We start from the raw sequence: 20,885 nt of genomic DNA, 5'->3' as shown, positions 1-20,885 counted from the left end.
GTATTTATCTGTATATTTATTCATGGAGAGCTCTGGCTTCAAAGACACAAACATACGTTTTTATACCTCCTGAACTTGACTCCTCCCACCTTTAGGTGACTTTTCTAAACAGTTTCCGCCTTCCCCTTCACCCTTGAATGTTTAGTACCGCCCCCTCTGTTAGTGGGTTGACACTACATGATAATTCTAACATTTATACTGTATTTGGGGTGAAATCCTTTAGTCATTATTCTTAAAATCCAAATTAATCTAACACTAACAGAACACATTATAAGTTAAGTGGTGTGAGAAGAGTTGATACGCTTTGAAATACATGGCTGGTTAGTCCCTGGCGCCCAACCCAGAGGGTTGCAGAAGGAGAGAAGGAGTGACTAACTCCAAAACATGGAGAGTTCATTCCTTTTTCTCTGACTGTTTGTCTCACTCTCTTTCTCCATCTGTTCTTGTCTCCTCACCTTAGACAATGAGACGGTGAGCTCAGAGTTAGCCCCCTGGCCCTATGGTCCCGAGGCGCTGGGTGTGGTGGGCGTGTGGTGTGAGTAGAGGGTCAGGAATGTAATAGGGCTGGGGCAAACCTCAGCATGTCAGCCACTCGTGACAGTGACTCATTCCCATGTGTTGTGTGCACTAGTGTGGCTGTGCTGTGTGCACTAGTGTGGCTGTGCTGTGTCTGTACAGAGACCCATTTCAGCAAGGGATACTGCACATTCAAGCACAAGAAAAAGCAGTTTTGTTAACCTGATAAGTGTGTTTTAACTTGTTTCATTTTTAGGCTCTGATTTTCAGCTGACAGGGACAGCTCTGGTCATGGCCTTGGTTAAGTGCTAAATGAGTTAGAGCAGTGGAACAGTGTGGCTAATTCAATCAGATGCCCTACCCTTTATGGTAATTGTTCTGGCCAGGAGAACAAATGTAGGAATACAGAGTCTGTGTCCTGCCCTTTTAGAAAGCCTGGGTGTGTGCTGTTGGGATACTTTATGCCCTTGACGAGTGGAGTGCCCTTGGAGTCAAACAGCTGTCTCTGATTGAAGAGGCGGAAACACACACGCATGCACACTCGCGCACACACACACACACACACACACACACACACACACACACACACACACACACACACACACACACACACACACACACACACACACACACACACACACACACACACACACACACACACACACACACACACACACACACACACACACACACACACACACACACACACACACACACACACACACACACTCTGGGTCCGAGAGCCACCCAGTCTTTTTTGGTGTGAGTGGTGTCAAAGTCGGTCTATCATTAGAAGTACCTCAGTAGCAGCCAGGCAGGCAGGCAGGAGCTCCTCTTTGGACTGTCTCTCTCTGGGGTTATTTCCAGTCAGGAGCTCCTCTTTGGACTGTCTCTCTCTGGGGTTATTTCCAGTCAGGAGCTCCTCTTTGGACTGTCTCTCTCTGGGGTTATTTCCAGTCAGGAGCTCCTCTTTGGACTGTCTCTCTCTGGGGTTATTTCCAGTCAGGAGCTCCTCTTTGGACTGTCTCTCTCTGGGGTTATTTCCAGTCAGGAGCTCCTCTTTGGACTGTCTCTCTCTGGGGTTATTTCCAGTCAGGAGCTCCTCTTTGGACTGTCTCTCGCTGGGGTTACTTCAAGTCAGCATTTAGAACTACCTCTGATGTACAGTCGTGGTCAAAAGTTTTGAGAATTACACAAATATAAATGTTCACAAAGTCTTCTGCCTCAGTTTTTATGATGGCAATTTGCATATGCTCCAGAATGTTATGAAGAGTGATCAGATGAATTGCAATTAATTGCAAAGTCTCTCTTTGCCATGAAAATGAACTTAATCCCCCAAAAACATTCCCACTGCATTTCCCGAGTGGCGCAGTGGTCTAAGGCACTGCATCGCAGTGCTAGCTGTGCCACTAGAGATCATGGTTCGAATCCAGGCTCTGTCGTAGCCGGCCGCGACCGGGAGACCCATGGGGCGGCGCACAATTGGCCCAGCGTCATCCAGGGTAGGGGAGGGAATGGCCGGCAGGGATGTAGCTCAGTTGGTAGAACATGGCGTTTGCAACGCCAGGGTTGTGGGTTCAGTATGACAAATAAAAAATAATGTATGCACTCACTTAACTGTAAGTTGCTCTGGATAAGAGCGTCTGCTAAATGACTAAAAATGTAAATGTAATCCTCAAGAGGCGGGTGGACAAACAAAGACCCGCAAATTCGGACAAACTCCAAGCATTGATTATGCAAGAATGGGCTGCCATCAGTCAGGATGTGGCCCAGAAGTTAATTGACAGCATGCCAGGGCAGATTGCAGAGGTCTTGAAAAAGAAGGGTCAACACTGCAAATATTGACTCTTTGCATAAACTTAATGTAATTGTCAATAAAAGCCTTTGACCCTTATGGAATGCTTGTAATTATACTTCAGTATACCATAGTAACATCTGACAAAAATATCTAAAAACACTGAAGCAGCAAACTTTGTGAAGACCAATACTTCACAAAACTTTTGACCACGACTGTAGATCTCTGGAACAGCATCACAAACAACCCAATAATACCTTGGAACATGCTAGACTAGAGGCAACCCACTCAGGACCCAAGAGCAGAGCAGTGGAACAGTTGGAATCTTAGAGGAATGGTTGGAACATTTGGAATCTTAAAGGAATGGTTGGAACAGTTGGAATCTTAGAGGAATGGTTGGAACAGTTGGAATCTTAGAGGAATGGTTGGAACAGTTGGAATCTTAGAGGAATGGTTGGAACAGTTGGAATCTTAGAGGAATGGTTGGAACAGTTGGAATCTTAGAGGAATGGTTGGAACATTTGTGCTGTGAATTTATCTATCTTTCAAACTTCTGGCACACTTGATAGCTTACATAGTTTGGAACTCATAATCACGTTTTCAAATACATCAAAAGTATATTTCACAAACCCCTGCAAGGTGGTCTATTGTCAAATGTTTTGGTTTAGTTCTCTTTTTGCTCTTTGTCTCTTTCTTTTGGCTTCAACACCTGTTGTCCATATTGGGCTTTTACAGTAGAGGTGTCCCAAGGCCCAGTTTACCATTAGTATGCATGCTCATGCTCTTGGCCAGCACTGCATTATACTCTTATGTTGAGATTCATTATTTTTTCCAACTATTCTTTTTGTTTTCTTAAGCCTTTTGTCATTGTTGAGAAGCACTTCATGATTTCACTTTGTATTGCTTGGATTTGTTTTAGACTGTGACCTTTTGTACTTTTGATTTCTTGAAACAAAATATTTTGTCCTCAGAGGCCTTCAGATTGTTTTCATATTGCTGATGACAGTCCTGAAGCCTTTTGCAAACAAGTCATACTGGCTGCTCAAATAATTGAATAGCTTTGTGTCACTTAGGATTGTTTCATTTGACCCCAGTCTAAAACCTGTCTAACTCCCTGGCCACTTTTACATAATGGAAAAAACGTTGACTGTTTGAAATGAGAAAAATGAAAATGAAGTCTACTTCTTTCTCCCTCATCACGCCCAACTAGCATCTCCAAATAGAAGCCTCTGTTCAGAGTACAGCCAGTAACCCAATCAGCCAGCCATATAGATACCGCAGAGTAGTGCACATCACATCAACAGGTTAAGGAGGTGTGTCCTCCACATCAATCAGAGCTGAGTCTAACACAACACAGTATTAGGGAGGGAGGGAGCTGCAGACAGACATACTAGCTACCCTCCTCTTTTGTGTTGCTGTCGGCTATTCATGTAGAAAACGGCTGCTGCAGTCACAGCAGAAAGAAACCATTAGTAATCTCTTACTGTACAACAAGGGTTTTTCTTTCAGATGATCTACTCTACCACGTAGACAAAAACATACTTTAAAGATACATACATAAAGGTAAAGAGCTCCAGGCCAAATAAATTTTGCACCAACACTATATATTCAAAGGTATGTGGACACCCCTTCAAATTAGTGGATTCTGCTATTTTACCAACACCCATTGCTGACAGGTGTATAACATCGAGCACACAGCCATGCAATCTCCATAGCTAAACATTGGCAGTAGAATGGCCTTACTGAAGAGCTCAGTGACTTTCAACGTGCCACCTTTCCAACAAGTCAGTTCATAAAATTTCGGCTCTGCTAAAGCTGCCCCGGTCAACTGTAAGTGCTGTTATTGTGAAGTGGAAACGTCTAGGAGCAACAACGGCTCATCCGCGAAGTGGTAGGCCACATAAAATGTAAAAATGGTCTATCCTCGGTTGCAACACTCACTACCGAGTTCCAAACTTCAGCACAAGAACTGTTCGTCGGGAGCTTCATGAAATGGGTTTCCATGGCCGAGTAGCCACACACAAGCCTAAGATCACCATGCGCAATGCCAAGCTGGAGTGGTGTAAAGCTCACTGCCATTGGACTCTGGAGCAGTGGAAACACGTTTTCTGGAGTGATGAATCACGCTTCACCATCTGGCAGTCCAACGGACAAATCTGGGTTTGGCGAATGCCAGCAGAACACTACCTGCCCCAATGTATAGAGCCAACTGTAAAGTTTGGTGGAGGAGGAATAATGGTCTGGGGCTGTTTTTCATGGTTCGGGCTAGGCCCCTTAGTTCCAGTGAAGGGAAATCTTAACGTTACAGCATACAATGACATTCTAGACGATTCTGTGCTTCCAACTTTTTGGCAACAGTTTGGGGAATGCCCTTTGCTGTTTCAGCATGACAATGCCCCTGTGCACAAAGCGAGATCCATACAGAAATGGTCTGTCGAGATCGGTGTGGAAGAACTTGACTGGCCTGCACATAGCCCTGACCTCTACCCCATCAAACACTTTTGGGAGGAATTGGAACGTCGACTGAGAGACAGGCCCAATCGCCCAACATCAGTGCCTGACCTCACTAATGTTCTTGTTGCTGAATGGAAGTCCCCGCAGCAATGTTGCAACATCTAGTGGAAGGCCTTCCCAGAAGAGTGGAGGCTGTTATAGCATCAAAGGGGGGACCAACTCCATTAATGCCCATGGTTTTGGAATGAGATGTTTTACGAGCAGGTGTTCACATACTTTTGGTCATGTAGTGTATACAGGATGAACCATAGGAAGGCTGGGGGTTTTCTGTCCTCAGGCAGTTGGTTCTAAGCACAGCTGTATGTTAAACAGTGCTAGCATACACAGTGCGAGAGCTTTCCCTTTGGTTCTAAGCAAATGTTACAGTAAGTGCAGCAGTGTTAGCCTATATGGTGAGAGAGCCTTTCATACTATATTCCCCTGTATTGTGCCTCTCCTCCTCTAACCGCTTGTCATCAGCCACAGAGAGAACAGCTGACTGGCATTCAGCGCTAAAGGATGTGGCTTTTGCAGTCTGTCCAAAGTCAACAGTCATGTCCGCATACGCCCACTGCACGTCACTGAACACCCACTATACTAAGCTAGCTAGTTAGCCGCTACAAAGGCTACAATTGGTAGCTCCGAACCATGAAAACATGTTTTACATTAGGCCTATGTTTCCACTGTTTGAAAAAGACCGTAAGTGGACACGTTGCTTGTATTTGGGAATTGCTTGTGCGTGTGACTGAGTAAGCTATGCATTCTTCTTACCCATGACATCTACGTTTCCCACATGCATTTTCTACCTTCGGTGTTTATTTTTGTATGAAGAGATCCTGTCACTGAAGGAGAGAGATGGGTTATTTGGACTAGTCAGCACCTATCTGTCCCCCTAGCTGTTATTCCTGCTGCTTGTGATAAGGTGGCTATGACGTGGAGCTGTGAGGAAAACAACAGAGGGCAGGCAGACAGCTCCAGCAGTGCAGTGCTTTGGACCGGCCCACGGTTAACCTAGAAATAAGGGCAGTCTTGACAGGAAACATAGTCGTCCTCCAATCTTACCTCCTTCCTCTCAGGCTGAGGCTCTTGCTATGTGTGGCTGGCTGTCACACTGGACCATGCGCTGGGTAAAGTGGAGTGACAGGTAGTCCTGCGTTTACACTGGGTCCCTAAATATAACAGACCTGTCTGAGAACTGCACATAGCCTTGGTTTGAAAAGAAAATGTAACTCCAGGCTGGGCTCTTAGTATAAAGAGGTCTTTTAAAATTATAATTCATTATAACACACACAGATGCAAGAAGGCATGCACACACACACACACACACACACACACACACTCTTGCAATACACTGTAATTAAATAAGGCGGGGTAATTATTGTTTTAGCAGGGTTTGTTTTTATGTATTCAGGAGAGTATTCCACCCTACATTATGGGTTGATAGTGCTATAATAAAACACAGCCTCTTCCTACCGTAATAGACAGGTGTTTATACCTGCCCGTGGGTGTTTTTGTTGTCCTATATTTCTGTTTTGGTTTCTCCTCTGGTTTAGAATAGGGATGGGGGGGAATCAATACAGTAGAGTATCGCAATATAATCTTTGCCGATTTTAGATCGATACTGTGACTCCAAGTATCGATTTGTAAAAATACAAATAATTGTTTTTGTTAGGTAGCTAACGTTAGCTAGCGCTAGTCGATTATTCTCCATCTTCTTTTTAAATGTTTTAAAGAGTGTGCCAACATGTTTTGAGCACTTTTATCTCCAAAAACGAATTTCCTCATGTTCTCTCTTGTCTCTCTGCTGCAGACATACACAGAGCAATATGTTTGGAACATCAAAACGCAATAAAATTGCAGTATCGAATCGCAATACATATCGAATCGCAATACATATCGTATCGGCACCTAAGTATCGTGATAATATCGTATCTTGAGGTCCCTGGCATTTCCCAGTCCTAGTTTAGAGAGGAGGTCATTTTCTTTGCCACTCTGCTGCAAGCTCTGACAATGTAAGCTAAGTTAAACCTATGTAAATCAAACTATGTGGATAAAATGTGTAGTATAACTGTTTTTCTATGTGTCTGTCTGTTTCCAGGGTGAGTGTCTTCTAACGGTGCAGCTGGGTGATGAAGATCATTGGGAGGATGAGGAGGATGTAGAGTTCTACCTGCTGTTTGCTGGTACCAACCAGAGGCACCTGACCAGCACCTTGAGGATCAGCCATGTCACCCTGCAGGCTGTGTGCCCAGGTAAGTCGGACAATGCACCACAGGCCATATAGGTCACAACATTCCATTGAACAGGCCAATGGAAAGTACAGTAGTACTGCCACACTGCAGGTCGCCTGTCTTCACTTAGAGTCATATTGTATCCATTGGAACACTGTACACCACACATGGGTACTCAAGCTCACACAATCCCGAACATCCCCAGCCGAATGACATACCACTATACCACCATACCACCAGGAGTCTTGGGAATAAGAAAGGCATTTCTTGAAGTGTTCCAGATTGAAACTAGACTAATAATTCACTCTGAGACAGTCAAACACACACTGCACTTATGGCTAGAGAGCAGATCAGAGCACAACCTCTAATTGCTGTTGATGTTCGAGACATTCCATCTTAATGTAACGGATGTCGGAAGTGGAGGAAAACCTGACAAGGCTTTAGAAAAGTAAACACAGATATATTCAGCTCCTGAAAGCCTTGCCCCGAGCGTGTGTGTGTGGGGTGCGTGCGTGCATATTTACCCTATGTACATTTATTTATAGGGGACAATGCACATTAATCAACATCAGTATTACAATAATGCAACATCCATGTGTCACGATCGTTAGAGTGAGTGGACCAAGGCGCAGCGTGATGAGCGAACATACTTTATTATCAATAGTGATAACAAGAACAAAACAACAAACGATAACGACACGTGAAGTCCTTGGCTACAAAATAAACCAACACGGAACAAGATCCCACAACTACTGTGGGAAAACAGCCTGTTTAAATGTGGTTCCCAATCAGAGACAACCAGCCACAGCTGACACTCGTTGCCTCTGATTGAGAACCACTCTGGCCAACATAGAAATACAACAACTAGATAATTCACATAGAACACAAACACATAGAATTTACACACCCTGGCTCAACATATAGAGTCCCCAGAGCCAGGGTGTGACACCATGTAAATGTGCCGGGGTTAGCCAAAAGCTAATTTGCACCCGTAGTCCCAGGGCAGGTAAAGGCAATTACACAGCCACAATACAAATACACACTAAAATAATACAAAATACAAATACATTACATCCAATAATATATAATTCTAACAACAACAACAACTTATTCGTAATAAAAACACTGTTGTCTTATATATGAGGAACCACAGATAACTCATGTGCACAGGTTTGGATAGATTTGAGCCATGTTTTCAATTAAAATTTAAAAGTACAATAATCAGTGCAGCTTTTCAAGTCCATGGGCATTACATTCCAGTGTATTGTAGCTCTAACATAGAAGGCCAATTGACCGAATTTGCTGTTTTCACGACTCCCTCCGAAGCTGCCACCTCTCCTTGTTCGGGCAGGCTTCGGCATTCGTCGTCACCGGCCTTCTAGCCACCGCCGCTCCTCATCTCATCATTCCATTTGTTTTGTCTTGTTTATTACACACACCTGGTTCATATCTCCTCATCAGTACCTGTATAAGTGTTCCCTCTGCCCCCTTGTCTTTGTGTGTGATTGTCTATTGTGGAGGATAGTGAAGCTCGGTGGAGCTCGGTGTATTTTGTATCGCCGGGATATTTCCCCGTGTGCCTTGTATTTTCCAGTGCGCCTGTTTTGCGCACTGAAGTGTTTTCGACGCATTACTGCATAACTCTGTAATTGCGGAATAAAGCCTGTTATTCTGTGATTTACCCTGCGTCTGACTCCTTGGACATCACCTCATCACAGCTGTGTCGAAAAGGGACAACGCAATCCCCTCTAGTTACTGCCCTTGTTATCCTGCAGGTGCTTTCCTTGAGCATGATATGCCGGCATAGGGGTGGAGGGGCAAGACAATGCAGGATCTTAAAGACAAGGCTTGCATCTACATACTGCTTAAAGCTATCCAGACTGAATACATTATGTTTGTGAATGATGTGACAATGGTGGTAACTGTTTGGTTTCTCTTAAGTGTTTGTTTGTAAAGTGATTCAATTGGTTTCAGAATAGTAGGTCCTGCTTGTGACCAGCATGTGAGGCAATATCTCAGATGTGAGAAGATCGTAGTATGCATATATAGTTTGGTGGCTCCAGAGGAAGGTAAGGTCTTATAAACCTAAAGTTGGATAATCCAAACTTGACCGTGTTTACCACCTTCTTCACATGTTTCTTGAATTTCAAGTTGGAGTCCAAAATGATGCAGAGATACCTGAAGTTAGACACAACTTTCAGATTCTCCCCATTAACAAGAACAGCTCGTTAGGAAGAATTAATTGATTTTTTAGAGAAGTACATACAAACAGTATTTTCGATATTTAAATGCAAACAAGAAATAGTCATCCTTTTAGAAACGTGTACCATAGCTTCAGTAAACTTGTTAACAACTTGTTGTCTGTTTTTTGAGTGTATATAAAAGACTGTATCGTCTGCATACATCTGCATGTGAACTTGTGGGCAAGCAAGTGGGAGATCATTTATATAGATGGTAAACAGAAGGGGGCCTAATATTGACCCTTGTGGGACCCCAATGTTACAGTAAAGAGAGTCTAACTGAGTGTCCCCCAAATGAACCCTTTGACTTCTGTTTGTCAGATAGGAATACATCCAACTAATGGCTTCAGTGGACACATTAAGGGAGGATAGTTTGGATAGGAGGACCTCATGATTCACAGTATCAAAGGCCTTTTTAAGATCCAAAAAGACTGTGCCGACTTCACCACCTATATCCACTCCAGAAAATAGCAATTGGCTGTTTCGGTAGAATGGTTAGTTCTACAGTTCCTTACACTCCTTTCCCTTAGTTATTTAACAGAATGGTATTACTCAATCCTAATCTCTGAGATCATTTCCCCCTAGTAGTAAATACAACATAGCCTAATAAATACCTCCACTAGCCTAGCTATCATCAGTCAGCCTTACAGTGTGTGTCCGCGTGCTTGGCCAATCCAGTAAGCCATTTTCCCCCAATAACGGGATACTGTATGTAGCCTATATACGGTACTGTACGTCCCTGCTGTCGCAGTGCTAAATTAGTTAGAACTGGATGTGCTGCAGACTGTTTAAAGTATTCCCTCTTTGTTTTAGTGGCTTTATGAGCATGTCATCTACATAATATGAAATTACCTCACAGCGTGGCTATGGTACATTTCTTCCTCCTGTGGAAAGAGCACAGCAACAGCAACCGTGTCTTTGACTTATTGATATACACAAAACTTAGTGCCGTGCCGGACAATTAGGGAAGACACGGTGTGAAAGTGAAAAAAAAAACGTCTGTGTTTTGCCAGATAGAGGGCTAGTTGGCGGAGAGAGTCCTAGTGAGGCCGGAGGAGGAGCAGAGCGGGGTGGAAGATTCCAGTGGAATGGCTCTAGCTGCGTCCCAAATGGCACCCTATTCTCTACTTACAGTAGTGCACTACTTTAGACCACGGCCCATAGGGCTCTGGTCAAAAGTATAGGCACTATGGTGCTGTTTGGGACTCACAATCTGACTGCAACACATGCCACTGTGCAGCAGCAGCTCCTTGGCACGGCCTGTGTAATCAATCCAGTGTAAGAACACTTAAAGGATTTTGGCCGGTGCATTAAGACCTCCAAATGGACGTGGTGAAGAGCTTCAGAAAGCTCTGTTATCCCCCTCAGGTGCACTTCTGTCTCCCTCACAAAGCTCTGCCACCGCCGGTGGTCCCGGCTCTTGTTATAGTGAAACCGATGGTTGCTAGGACGTTTTTATCAACAGGAATTAAACATTGACATTTTTTACCCCACGGGACAGTCAGACGAGAGATGGGTTTCAAACAACATTCTGGTGCTGGACAGTCCTACTGGTTGTGTGTGTGCATGTGTTAACCAAGTATTTTATAGTTACACGAACACACACACACACACACTCAAACACACACACACACATACACACACGTGCACACACCACTCTTCATGGGCAAATAGAGACATTGTATGTGGATTTCCAGCTAATGATGTGTGCTTTTTGCTTCCACTGAAATGGGACGAGCCTCTTGGCAGCTGACACAGGAATGTCAGCTTTGTTTATGACTGCTTCTCTTCTAGATGTATGCCTCTCTCCCAGTCATGGAAATAAATTGTTATAATGTGAGAACTTTGCTCAATAATTATATCTGTCTCAGTCTGGCCGTTGGTAATAAACCATGTTTTCATCCACAGGGTGTTTATGTCTAGGCAGCCTTACCAGAATAAGTCCTAGATATATTTTTGTCCAACAGAAAAGTTATTTTTATATTTAACCCGGCTTCAGTTATAACCCTGATCACCATGCATGGTCCGTGTAAAAACATGGCTGACATGTGGCATATGGATGATGGCATGATGTCTGCCCCATCTCTGATTTATCTGTGTTTGTGTTGTGTGTATGGACGTCAGCAGAGCCATGAATAGGAGTAGGTGGGCCTCCTGAATGTTTGCGTGCTGTCACCTCTGTCCCCTCACTCCTATGTCATGACTAATATGAGCTCTCAAAAACATATGGCTCTCACATGGCCTTTTGCTGTGGAGTCCATTCATTTTCAGAACAGGGAGGAACATAGTAAAGAACAGTACATCATGTCACTAGGCCATGTTTTTAACCCTTTACATTCGTGGGAATTGGCCTATATGGATAGGGCTACATGGAAATGTTTCTTACAGAAGAAATATGAAAAGCGTATGCATAACCATGGTAGCAATTGTAAGGGAACAGTTTGTAGCTTATGGGAAAATAATTAGACAAAAGTTGATGACACAACAGTTCACCTGACACAAGACTGAATCCAAATGTTAAACTATTGGTTTTATGTGTATTTTACATTTACTGTACGTTTCGCCGCAATCTGAAAATACTCTGGATACATTCAGTAACATAAGAATATTCCTGGAAAATGTGGGGTAGGTGCAACATAAGACAAAAAAATGATAAGGGTTTGAGTGAGATGACTAACTGGTGTCACCGAGTGGCCACAGAGGCACACATCTCTCCAAATTGTGCACAGTTCCTAAATAATTTCAATGCACTTTTATGACTCAAAGTAGAGTCTTCAACTACAGTATAAGGTGCTTTTCTTTTGAGCGCTCCTAGCTGTGCTACTGAGGAACTAGAGCAAGCACACTGTTTTTGTTTGGAACACAACCCTGCATCACACAATTACTGTTGTTGTTTACGCAATCCAAAAACGGCCCATTATAAATGTTCTATTGCCAACATGACTAGCTAAGTTAAAGCTATGCTTTCACAGGGCAATTCAGAGGAACAGATCGTAATTTTAGTGCGCATAGAAAGGAGTCGTGTGCATTCGGGTGCGTGTTCCACGTAAAATGTTTTTCACAATAGACAAACAGGTTCAACTTCTTGTTGCGTGTGGTGCTTAAGTTCAGAACGGCTGTCAGTCAAAACCCATACAAAACCCATACTGTGAAGCGCAGAGCCACAACTCTGACGTCATTAATAGCATGTTACTGTACAGCCACTGTGCTCCAATTTAGCGCTTGTCAGTGCTGAAATCTGCCATATTCAAGCAGTATATAGGTGTGACAGTAAAGGGTGACACTTTTCATAGATGCTAATAGGTTTTGATGGTCATTTCCCCTGTTTGCGACACCTGTAGCTAATGGATATTCCTCTGATTGTGAGAATAGCATATTTAACAGTTGGTTCACAGGTCTCTTCTATAATACATATTTAAATATAATTAAAATGGTCTGTTTAAAGGTCCACTGGGATGGAGGGTAGATTAAAGTGTGTCCACTCTGAAACCTGTTGACACCAGCCAAGTTATTTGGGCAAGCTATGTGGTATTTCTCCTACTCTGTCACTTCTACCCGTATTATCTGACGAGAGACTTAAACGCTGAATGTTTCCTTTTCATTTCTCTGTTGTTTTTAAAACTATTCACTGTCAAAGAGTGTTTCATGTTTGGATCTTGCGCATCTTAGCAACCAAAGAGGTCACAGATATCTCAAGCCAGCATTGCAGCAGGACAGTGGAGCTTTAACCTATTTTCTTTTGTTCTTTTTTTCTAGGCTCAACTGAGCTGTATAGGCCGATACACACTATAAACTCACACTGTAAAGTATTTTACCATGTCTGAAGCATGTGTATGTACAGTAACAGACAGGTTGTATTAACCCATTGTGCTCCCTCCTCAGCCCATGCTTGTATGTAAAAAGTATACTAACCCCCTTCTCCTCCTTCTCTTTCCCAGCCCACGACTGCTCTGAATCGGTGCAGGTCACGCTGTGCTCGGCGCGGCCGGGCGGCTCCGTGGATCCCGTGGCTGAAGAGCGCTTCCAGTTCGTCCAGGACCTGGCCTTCGACATGGCCCAGTTCCTGGTGAGCGCTGCGGGGCAGGCCGACGGTCTGGAGGGGGCACTGCTGCTGGACGAGTGCCAGATCCCTCTGCAGGAGTGTGAGCGGCTGGACGACAGCCTCTCCCTGGCCCTTAGACACCTGGTCCTGCCCCAGGGGTGGAGCGTCCTGGGTACCAACGTGGGCACACCACCAGGTAAGTTTGGGCGTCACTATGCACCTATTTTTGAATGCTTCTCACGGTATGGTCTGCTTTATTCCCTCTTAATGTGCCTGTAGATTTCATACAGTATGTGCTGCTGTGTTCGGTTCACGCCTCAGTAAGGTAATTAAGTAGACTGAGGAACATTTTGTTCCTTCCTCCATGAGCTGAGAGATGATTTGGCCGGGGTCCCGTTCTGCTGAATGAGTAGTGGAGCGCGCCCACCAGGTGGTTCACTAATGATACTCCAGCTCTGCCTCCCGGGCATTAACATCTGCTCCAGCCACTCACGGCCTCCGGAGAAAGAGCCGGTCGTGCTAACGACCAATCAGAGGTCACTTTGTTGCCTTGTGTTTTTTTGGGGGGCTCTGACATTTCAATCTGACTGCAGTGATTCTGTTAATTGGCACACAGGGACAGGGACAGTGAGAGGAGTGAGAGTCTGACCGGAGAGGTCTGCCCTAGTGAGGCGAGGAAGGGCTCTATCTGAGAGAGGGAGGTTGCCATCATGCCCCTGGGATAGCTCCAATCCTCCACTCCTGATGTTCTTGGCTCGGCTCTCCGGCTGAGTTTAGATCCACTTTATTTCCTCCTCTGTGTTTCTGTTTTCTGCTCCTATTGGGTCGTCATAATAAGTCAGGAACGCAATGTCAGATATGCTAAAAACAAACATTCCCACCCAATGAAGAAGTGGGCAGTAACCCACAGTGTTTATATGGCCTATTAACCAGAGCCTGGGACTTGTACTGGAGCTCAAAGGGGATTGTTGGGATAAATGTCGGGGCTCTGGTCACAGCTGACTGATGCTTGTTTCATTTGGAGCCTGTACGCCTGCTCTTGTCAGTAGAGTGTTAGTGTGCTCTCTCCTTTCTTTCTCTCTCTCTCTCTCTCACTCTCTCTCTCTCTCTCGCTCTCTCGCTCTCTCGCTCTCTCTCTCGCTCTCGCTCTCTCTGTACCAGGAATTAAAGACTGTATGAATTAAGTTTGCAGGAGAGGTCATGAACCCACTTGAGGCAGACCAGACAGACAGGCAGCCCATTCAGCCACTTGTAAGATCGGTTGGAAGTTATGCCCCTATAGAGCCATATAATAGTACAGGACCCATATGTCATCATGAAAACTATAGGCTCCTGCTGGTAATTTGGAATACCAAATTGAAGAAAACAGATTTGAACAAGACATTTCTGTTTTTCTTGAAGCATTGTTTTCACTAGACCTTTCTTTATACCACCGCTTAGCAATTATAATCCATCATCTATAGTTGATTAAGAATGTAAATTCCGGGCTGATTTGATAGTTACAGCAATACTAAATAAGGTCATATGAAGGACTGTTCAGTCCTTTTTGCCTCAGGTCCCCTTTGAGTAGTCTGTTGTTGAAACATATGGTCTCATTCCAACTCACAGAAATCTATAGCCTGCATGCTTTTTATGCATTTCTGTATCTAGGCGTCTACTGTCTTTGTATTTTGCTTTGACTGATGACAGATTGTCATACTAACAGAATGTGTTTAGCGCTTTAATGTTAGTTACACATCGTGCATTCTGTCAGAATGTGGAGGATGGAGGCCATGCTGTGCCACTGACGGCTGTTATGGCGAGCAGATGTCCTGTTGTGTTGTTACCATGTGCCTCTGTCAGGGATAGATAAGAGGAGCACAAAAACGCTGAGCGCTTAAAGACTGAGAGTGCCCCTCCCCCAGCCTTTTTTTTTATCCTATCAGCCTCTCAAAGGACTACTTTATCTTGCCCTCTCAGTGAAAGATATATCCTATTAAACCTTTTGGGATCTGTAGTATCTGAATGACGTCTGTCCTTTTTGCTCAGGGATTGAGCTTGTAAGAGCTCAGTGATTTGGCAGAGACATCTGCACAGCAACAATGTACAGAACTAGCCAACAATGTACAGAACTAGCCAACAATGTACAGAACTAGCCAACAATGTACAGAACTAGCCAACAATGTACAGAACTAGCCAACAATGTACAGAACTAGCCAACAATGTACAGAACTAGCCAACAATGTACAGAACTAGCCAACAATGTACAGAACTAGCCAACAATGTACAGAACTAGCCAACAATGTACAGAACTAGCCAACAATGTACAGAACTAGCCAACAATGTATGGTGAGCTAGAAACACCTGTCAGATTGACTAGTTTATATCCTTCAATTGGTTCTGGGCCTGGCACTCAGATGAAAGCACTGCAGTCCTTTATGAGGTCGGACAGGTGACTCTGCCTATTTCCCCTGTGCCTCGCATCTCCTCCGGTTCCACTGTTACCTTCCCTGATAATATTCATGATTCCAAAACTCCCTGATGTTTAAAAAAAATTTGGAAAAAAAAGGGGGGGGGGGACGGAAGGTTCGTTTAGAATAGATTATCCTGCAGCCAGGTTAGGAAAAATTAAATTCCTCTCCCCAAGCTGCCGGTTGAGTGGGCCAGCTGTGTAATGCCTTCTCCAGCCCTGGCATTTCCTGAAGCTGGTCCCGGGTACCTGGCCGACGGGCGTGAGCCCTGGAACTAGTGGGCCTTAGGTCCAGAGGCTCTCTCTCTCTACTGGCTCTGCTGGCACTGCCCGGCCCCAGCACCCGGCCCCAGCCAACAACTCATTCTGGTTGAAATAAAGCACAGAGGGCCATTATTATCATGAAAAATGCAGTAAAACTCCTAAAAGCATATTTTATCCCTTGTCACATGGGCTGCCAACGCTCTAAGTGCCAACAGAGGATCTGCTAGCATTCCATCGCGTCGCGCAGCAGTTATGCTGAGGGTTTGTGGGAGAGAAGCAGCCATGAGAATCCAGCGCTGGTGGAAAATCTGATTTGTTAGGGTCTCTCCCTACTCCTGTAAGTGGTTGTTGGAGTGAATGCGCTGAGTCCTACCATAGAATGGGGCTCACATAGAGGAAATGGCGGTCCATGCTCATATTGTCTCCGTGTTTCTACAAATCAGATGCACTAAACTGAGTCTAGTAGAGGTCAGCATTGGATAGTTTCCCATTAATGTTACAGACCAGCTAACCTGCCATTGTATGTACGTTTGTATTGTATTGAGTATGTCTGTCAGTGTGATACAATAGAGTATGTGTTTCTTGTTTTAGTTCCTTTTTCTCTGACAGCATTTCACAGGAAAATGAGACAATAACACATTCTACTCTTGTCTGCTCTGGTGTGCAGCAGTCATTCAAATATCTGCTTCAAACATAGACTTCTGGTGTCAGACCTGGTGCAAACTGTGTTAAATTAGCACCCTCAGCCCCGCTACGACCTAATCCCCATCTCCTCAATACCGGATGACGTTTCTAGTAGGACTCCTTTTTGTGCAACACCTCTTTCTGTGGGGGCTCCAAATTGGTTTGTTGAATTACCAGTGGGCTGTTGAAACCAGGGCAGTCTCTTTCCCAGCCTCTCATTAACCACAGTAGAACAATCCTCCCACTGTGTGTCCTCATACTGCTGCGATGGTAATGGCGACCGCCCGGCCCGGTCGACAAGGCTCTCTGCTCTCAGAATAGAGCCTTCTGTAACATTGCAGATAATCTCCTGATACAGCATTGAGAGTAGTGGGGAGTTGGGAGAAAGTCTCCATAAGACTTTATTACCCTCACTGAAATGAGACTGTAGCTGTGTGGTTTGTAATTAAAGACACACCTCCATGTCAGGCCTTCCTGGTGGTTCACTGTGTATTGAAGCAGAGGATCAGCAGTCTGACCAGTAGGAGGAGTGAGAGGGAAATAGGGGGCGGGGTTATTAGACACATGACTCAGACAGGACGGTGGGTCACACAGGTTAGGAGGGCGGGACTCTTCAGGCTTATAGCAAAGGTGGGAGGGGTTAGGGAGAGTGGAGAGAGGGAAGCACCCGTGCATGCCTGCAAATGCACTTAGGGATTTACATATGAACATTCTGTACTGTAAAACAGGTTACTGATCACACAGTAACAGAGTAAACATGTCGGCTATTAAGCAGAAGTTGAATTGTTGTTGGATGCCTGCTGGCAGGAGATCGTTGCTTGTGTGTTGTGTTCTAGTTAGAGGACTGTAACTGTTGACCGTCGCTGAGCCCAGTGTAAATCTCCCTCCCTGTCTGTCGTGTCCAGCTGAGCCTGGTCCACACGAGACCCTCCTGCACTTTGCGGCTCGGCGCGGGCTGCGGAAGGTGGCCTTGTTCCTGCTCCAGCAGCCAGGAGGCAGAGAGGCTCTCAGACTGCCCAATAAGCAGGGATCTACACCAGTCAGCGTGGCAGAGAAGAGGGGCCACGACCAGCTACATCAGCTCTTCACTGAGTAAGTACTCAACTGGATCACATACTACAGTCGTGGTCAAAAGTTTTGAGAATGACACAAGTATTGGTCTTCACAAAGTTCGCAGCTTCAGTGTTATGAGATATTTTTGTCAGATGCTACTATGGTATACTGAAGTATAATTACAAGCATTCCATAAGTGTCAAAGGCTTTTATTGACAATTACATTAAGTTTATGCAAAGAGTCAATATTTGCAGTGTTGACCCTTCTTTTTCAAGACCTCTGCAATCCGCCCTGGCATGCTGTCAATTAACTTCTGGGCCACATCCTGACTGATGGCAGCCCATTCTTGCATAATCAATGCTTGGAGTTTGTCAGAATTTGTGGGTTTTTGTTTGTCCACCCGCCTCTTGAGGATTGACCACAAGTTCTCAATGGGATTAAGGTCTGGGGAGTTTCCTGACCATCATCCAAAATGTCAATGTTTTGTTCCCCGAGCTTACTTAGTTATCACTTTTGCCTTATGGCAAGGTGCTCCATCATGCTGGAAAAGGCATTGTACGTCACCAAACTGTTCTTGGATGGTTGGGAGAAGTTGCTCTTGGAGGATGTGTTGGTACCATTCTTTATTCATGGCTGTGTTCTTAGGCAAAATTGTGAGTGAGCCCACTCCCTTGGCTGAGAAGCAACCCCACACATGAATGGTCTCAGGATGCTTTACTGTTGGCATGACACAGGACTGATGGTAGCGCTCACCTTGTCTTCTCCGTACAAGCTTTTTTCCTGATGCCCCAAACAATCGGAAAGGGGATTCATCAGAGAAAATGACTTTACCCCAGCCCTCAGCAGTCCAATCCCTGTACCTTTTTCAGAATATCAGTCTGTCCCTGATGTTTTTCCTAGAGAGAAGTGGCTTCTTTGCTGCCCTTCTTGACACCAGGCCATCCTCCAAAAGTATTCGCCTCACAGCAGGCAGATGCACTCACACCTGCCTGCTGCCATTCCTGAGCAAGCTCTGCACTGGTGGTGCCCCGATCCCGCAGCTGAATCAACTTTAGGAGACGGTCCTGGCGCTTGCTGGACTTTCTTGGGCGCCCTGACGCCTTCTTCACAACAATTTAATCTCTCTCCTTGAAGTTCTTGATGATCCGATAAATGGTTGGTTAAGGTGCAATCTTGCTAGCAGCAATATCCTTGCCTGTGAAGCCTTTTTTGTGCAAAGCAATGATGACGGCATGTGTTTCCTTGCAGGTTACTATGGTTATCAGAGGAAGAACAATGATTTCAAGCACCACCCTCCTTTTAAAGCTTCCAGTCTGTTATTCTAACTCAGTCAGCATGACAGAGTGATCTCCAGCCTTGTCCTCGTCAACACTCTCACCTGTGTTAACGAGAGAATCACTGACATGATGGCAGCTGGTCCTTTTGTGGCAGGGCTGAAATGCAGTGGAAATATTTTTGGGGGATTAAGTTCATTTTCATGGCAAAGAGGGACTTTGCAATTAATTGCAATTCATCTAATCACTCTTCATGACATTCTGGATTATATGCAAATTGCCATCATCAAAACTGAGGCAGCAGACTTTGTGAAAATTAGGATTTGTGTCATTCTCAAAACTTTTGACCACGACTGTACATACTGCACACAGGGCCTAAATATGAATAACCTTTACTACAGTAGTAATAACCTTCAGATACATGATTATTATGTTTATATAGGAGTAAGCTAGCTAGCCAGCCGTTTCTACCATCTCTGGGACGTGTTAAGAAAAGCAGAACTTGTTAAAGAAACAGTGTCTAAATAATATATTCTGCTGTTTTCAGAGTCTTATCTGTGAATGAAATGCACAACACTCTCCACAGCATTTATTTGCTGTCAACATCGTCACATCTTTAGGTAGCTCTTCATCACCCTTTTTTTAACACGTACCCTTGCATTCCTACAGAGGAATAGGCAAGAATTTCTAGCTGGCTCATTAGGATTTGGAATCCAAACCAACGAGAGGTGTCTTTATGTAACCATAGGAATGGGAACAGCTCTGGTTAGTTAGGAGCTAGGGATGTTGAAATGTGTTTGGAGTGTTAGGGGAACACAGAGACAGACCAAGGACAAACTCAGCAGCTTCGCTCTGGTCTGCTGCTGTCATCACAGAAATCAGAGTCCAATGTTATATGCACTTTGTTAAGTACGTAAAGTCAGACCAGTATGGGGTCGTATTTGTGGGACAAAATCACAAAATGTACCTACCTGGTGCCTCATGATGACATCAATTTGAGTTTTTTATATTTGTACTGTTTTAGAATTAGGAGGGGATGTTAACGTGCTAGATGACAGATCGCATACTAGATTTTGGTTTCAAAACTAGACCAATGTTAACTCAGCAGCCCCACTTGTAGGTTACATCCCCCAAACACAGATGACAGTTTTACCACTGAAAAAGTCATAGTGCGAATGGCGGGAAACAGTGGTTTCACTGACCTACTAGACAAACTGCATTTAGAGTTTATCTAGTAGAGATAATTTGCTCCCAGCCACAACCTCCACCACCAGCACTTCACCAAACCAGTTTGCTTACCTGTTCCATCAGTGTCGTCAGTGACACAGTGGTGATCTGGTCTCCAGCTGAGCGCATACGAGTGACCTCATTACAGAGTTCACCAGAGGTCACTTATCTCTCTCTATGACATTGAGGTTCAGATGTCACCCAGTCCCAGACAGGGACATGCTATCCTGGACCTGCGTGGACCAGTAGTGACCGGGTCACAGAGACACTCTCAGGCCCCAACACTGCATGGTGTTTCTTAGTCTGCGTCACACAGACTGCTTTGCTGTCCCCTGGGTCACCGGATCCCGGGTCTATGTCGGCCCAGGTTTGGTGGAGGTGGTGAAACCTGATCACCGTACCGTAGGAGAGAGAGAGAACAGATCTGGTGGGAGCTTCTCGGAGTCACTGTGTATGTTACAGAGGAGAACAAAGCAACTGTTTTTACTATATCTATCCTTACCTACTCTTCCTGCACTTCCTCATCTGAATGTAACTGTTACAGCAGTCACATAGACACCAACCCATGTTCATCTCTCTGATGTTGTTTGGTGTAGTTGGGGAGGCTGTTGTTTGG

General features: G+C 44.7%; 1 protein-coding gene across 9 annotated transcripts in view; it reads left to right on the top strand.

Moving 5' to 3' along the window:
* LOC311134489 (A-kinase anchor protein 13-like) overlaps positions 1 to 20,885 on the top strand; it is a 111,177-nt gene that overhangs the window by 30,528 nt on the left and 59,764 nt on the right. For all 9 annotated transcript variants that reach the window (XM_084168183.1, XM_084168187.1, XM_084168186.1 and 6 more), the window contains exons 3-5: positions 6,903 to 7,056; positions 13,214 to 13,513; positions 17,620 to 17,806. In XM_084168183.1, the coding sequence (XP_084024309.1) occupies positions 6,903 to 7,056; positions 13,214 to 13,513; positions 17,620 to 17,806 (641 nt within the window). The remainder of the gene's footprint in view (positions 1 to 6,902; positions 7,057 to 13,213; positions 13,514 to 17,619; positions 17,807 to 20,885) is intronic.

Source organism: Coregonus lavaretus, assembly GCF_964263955.1.
Source record: "Coregonus lavaretus genome assembly, chromosome: 9".
Lineage (NCBI taxonomy): Eukaryota > Metazoa > Chordata > Actinopteri > Salmoniformes > Salmonidae > Coregonus > Coregonus lavaretus.
This window is presented reverse-complemented; position numbering and strand designations above follow the sequence as displayed.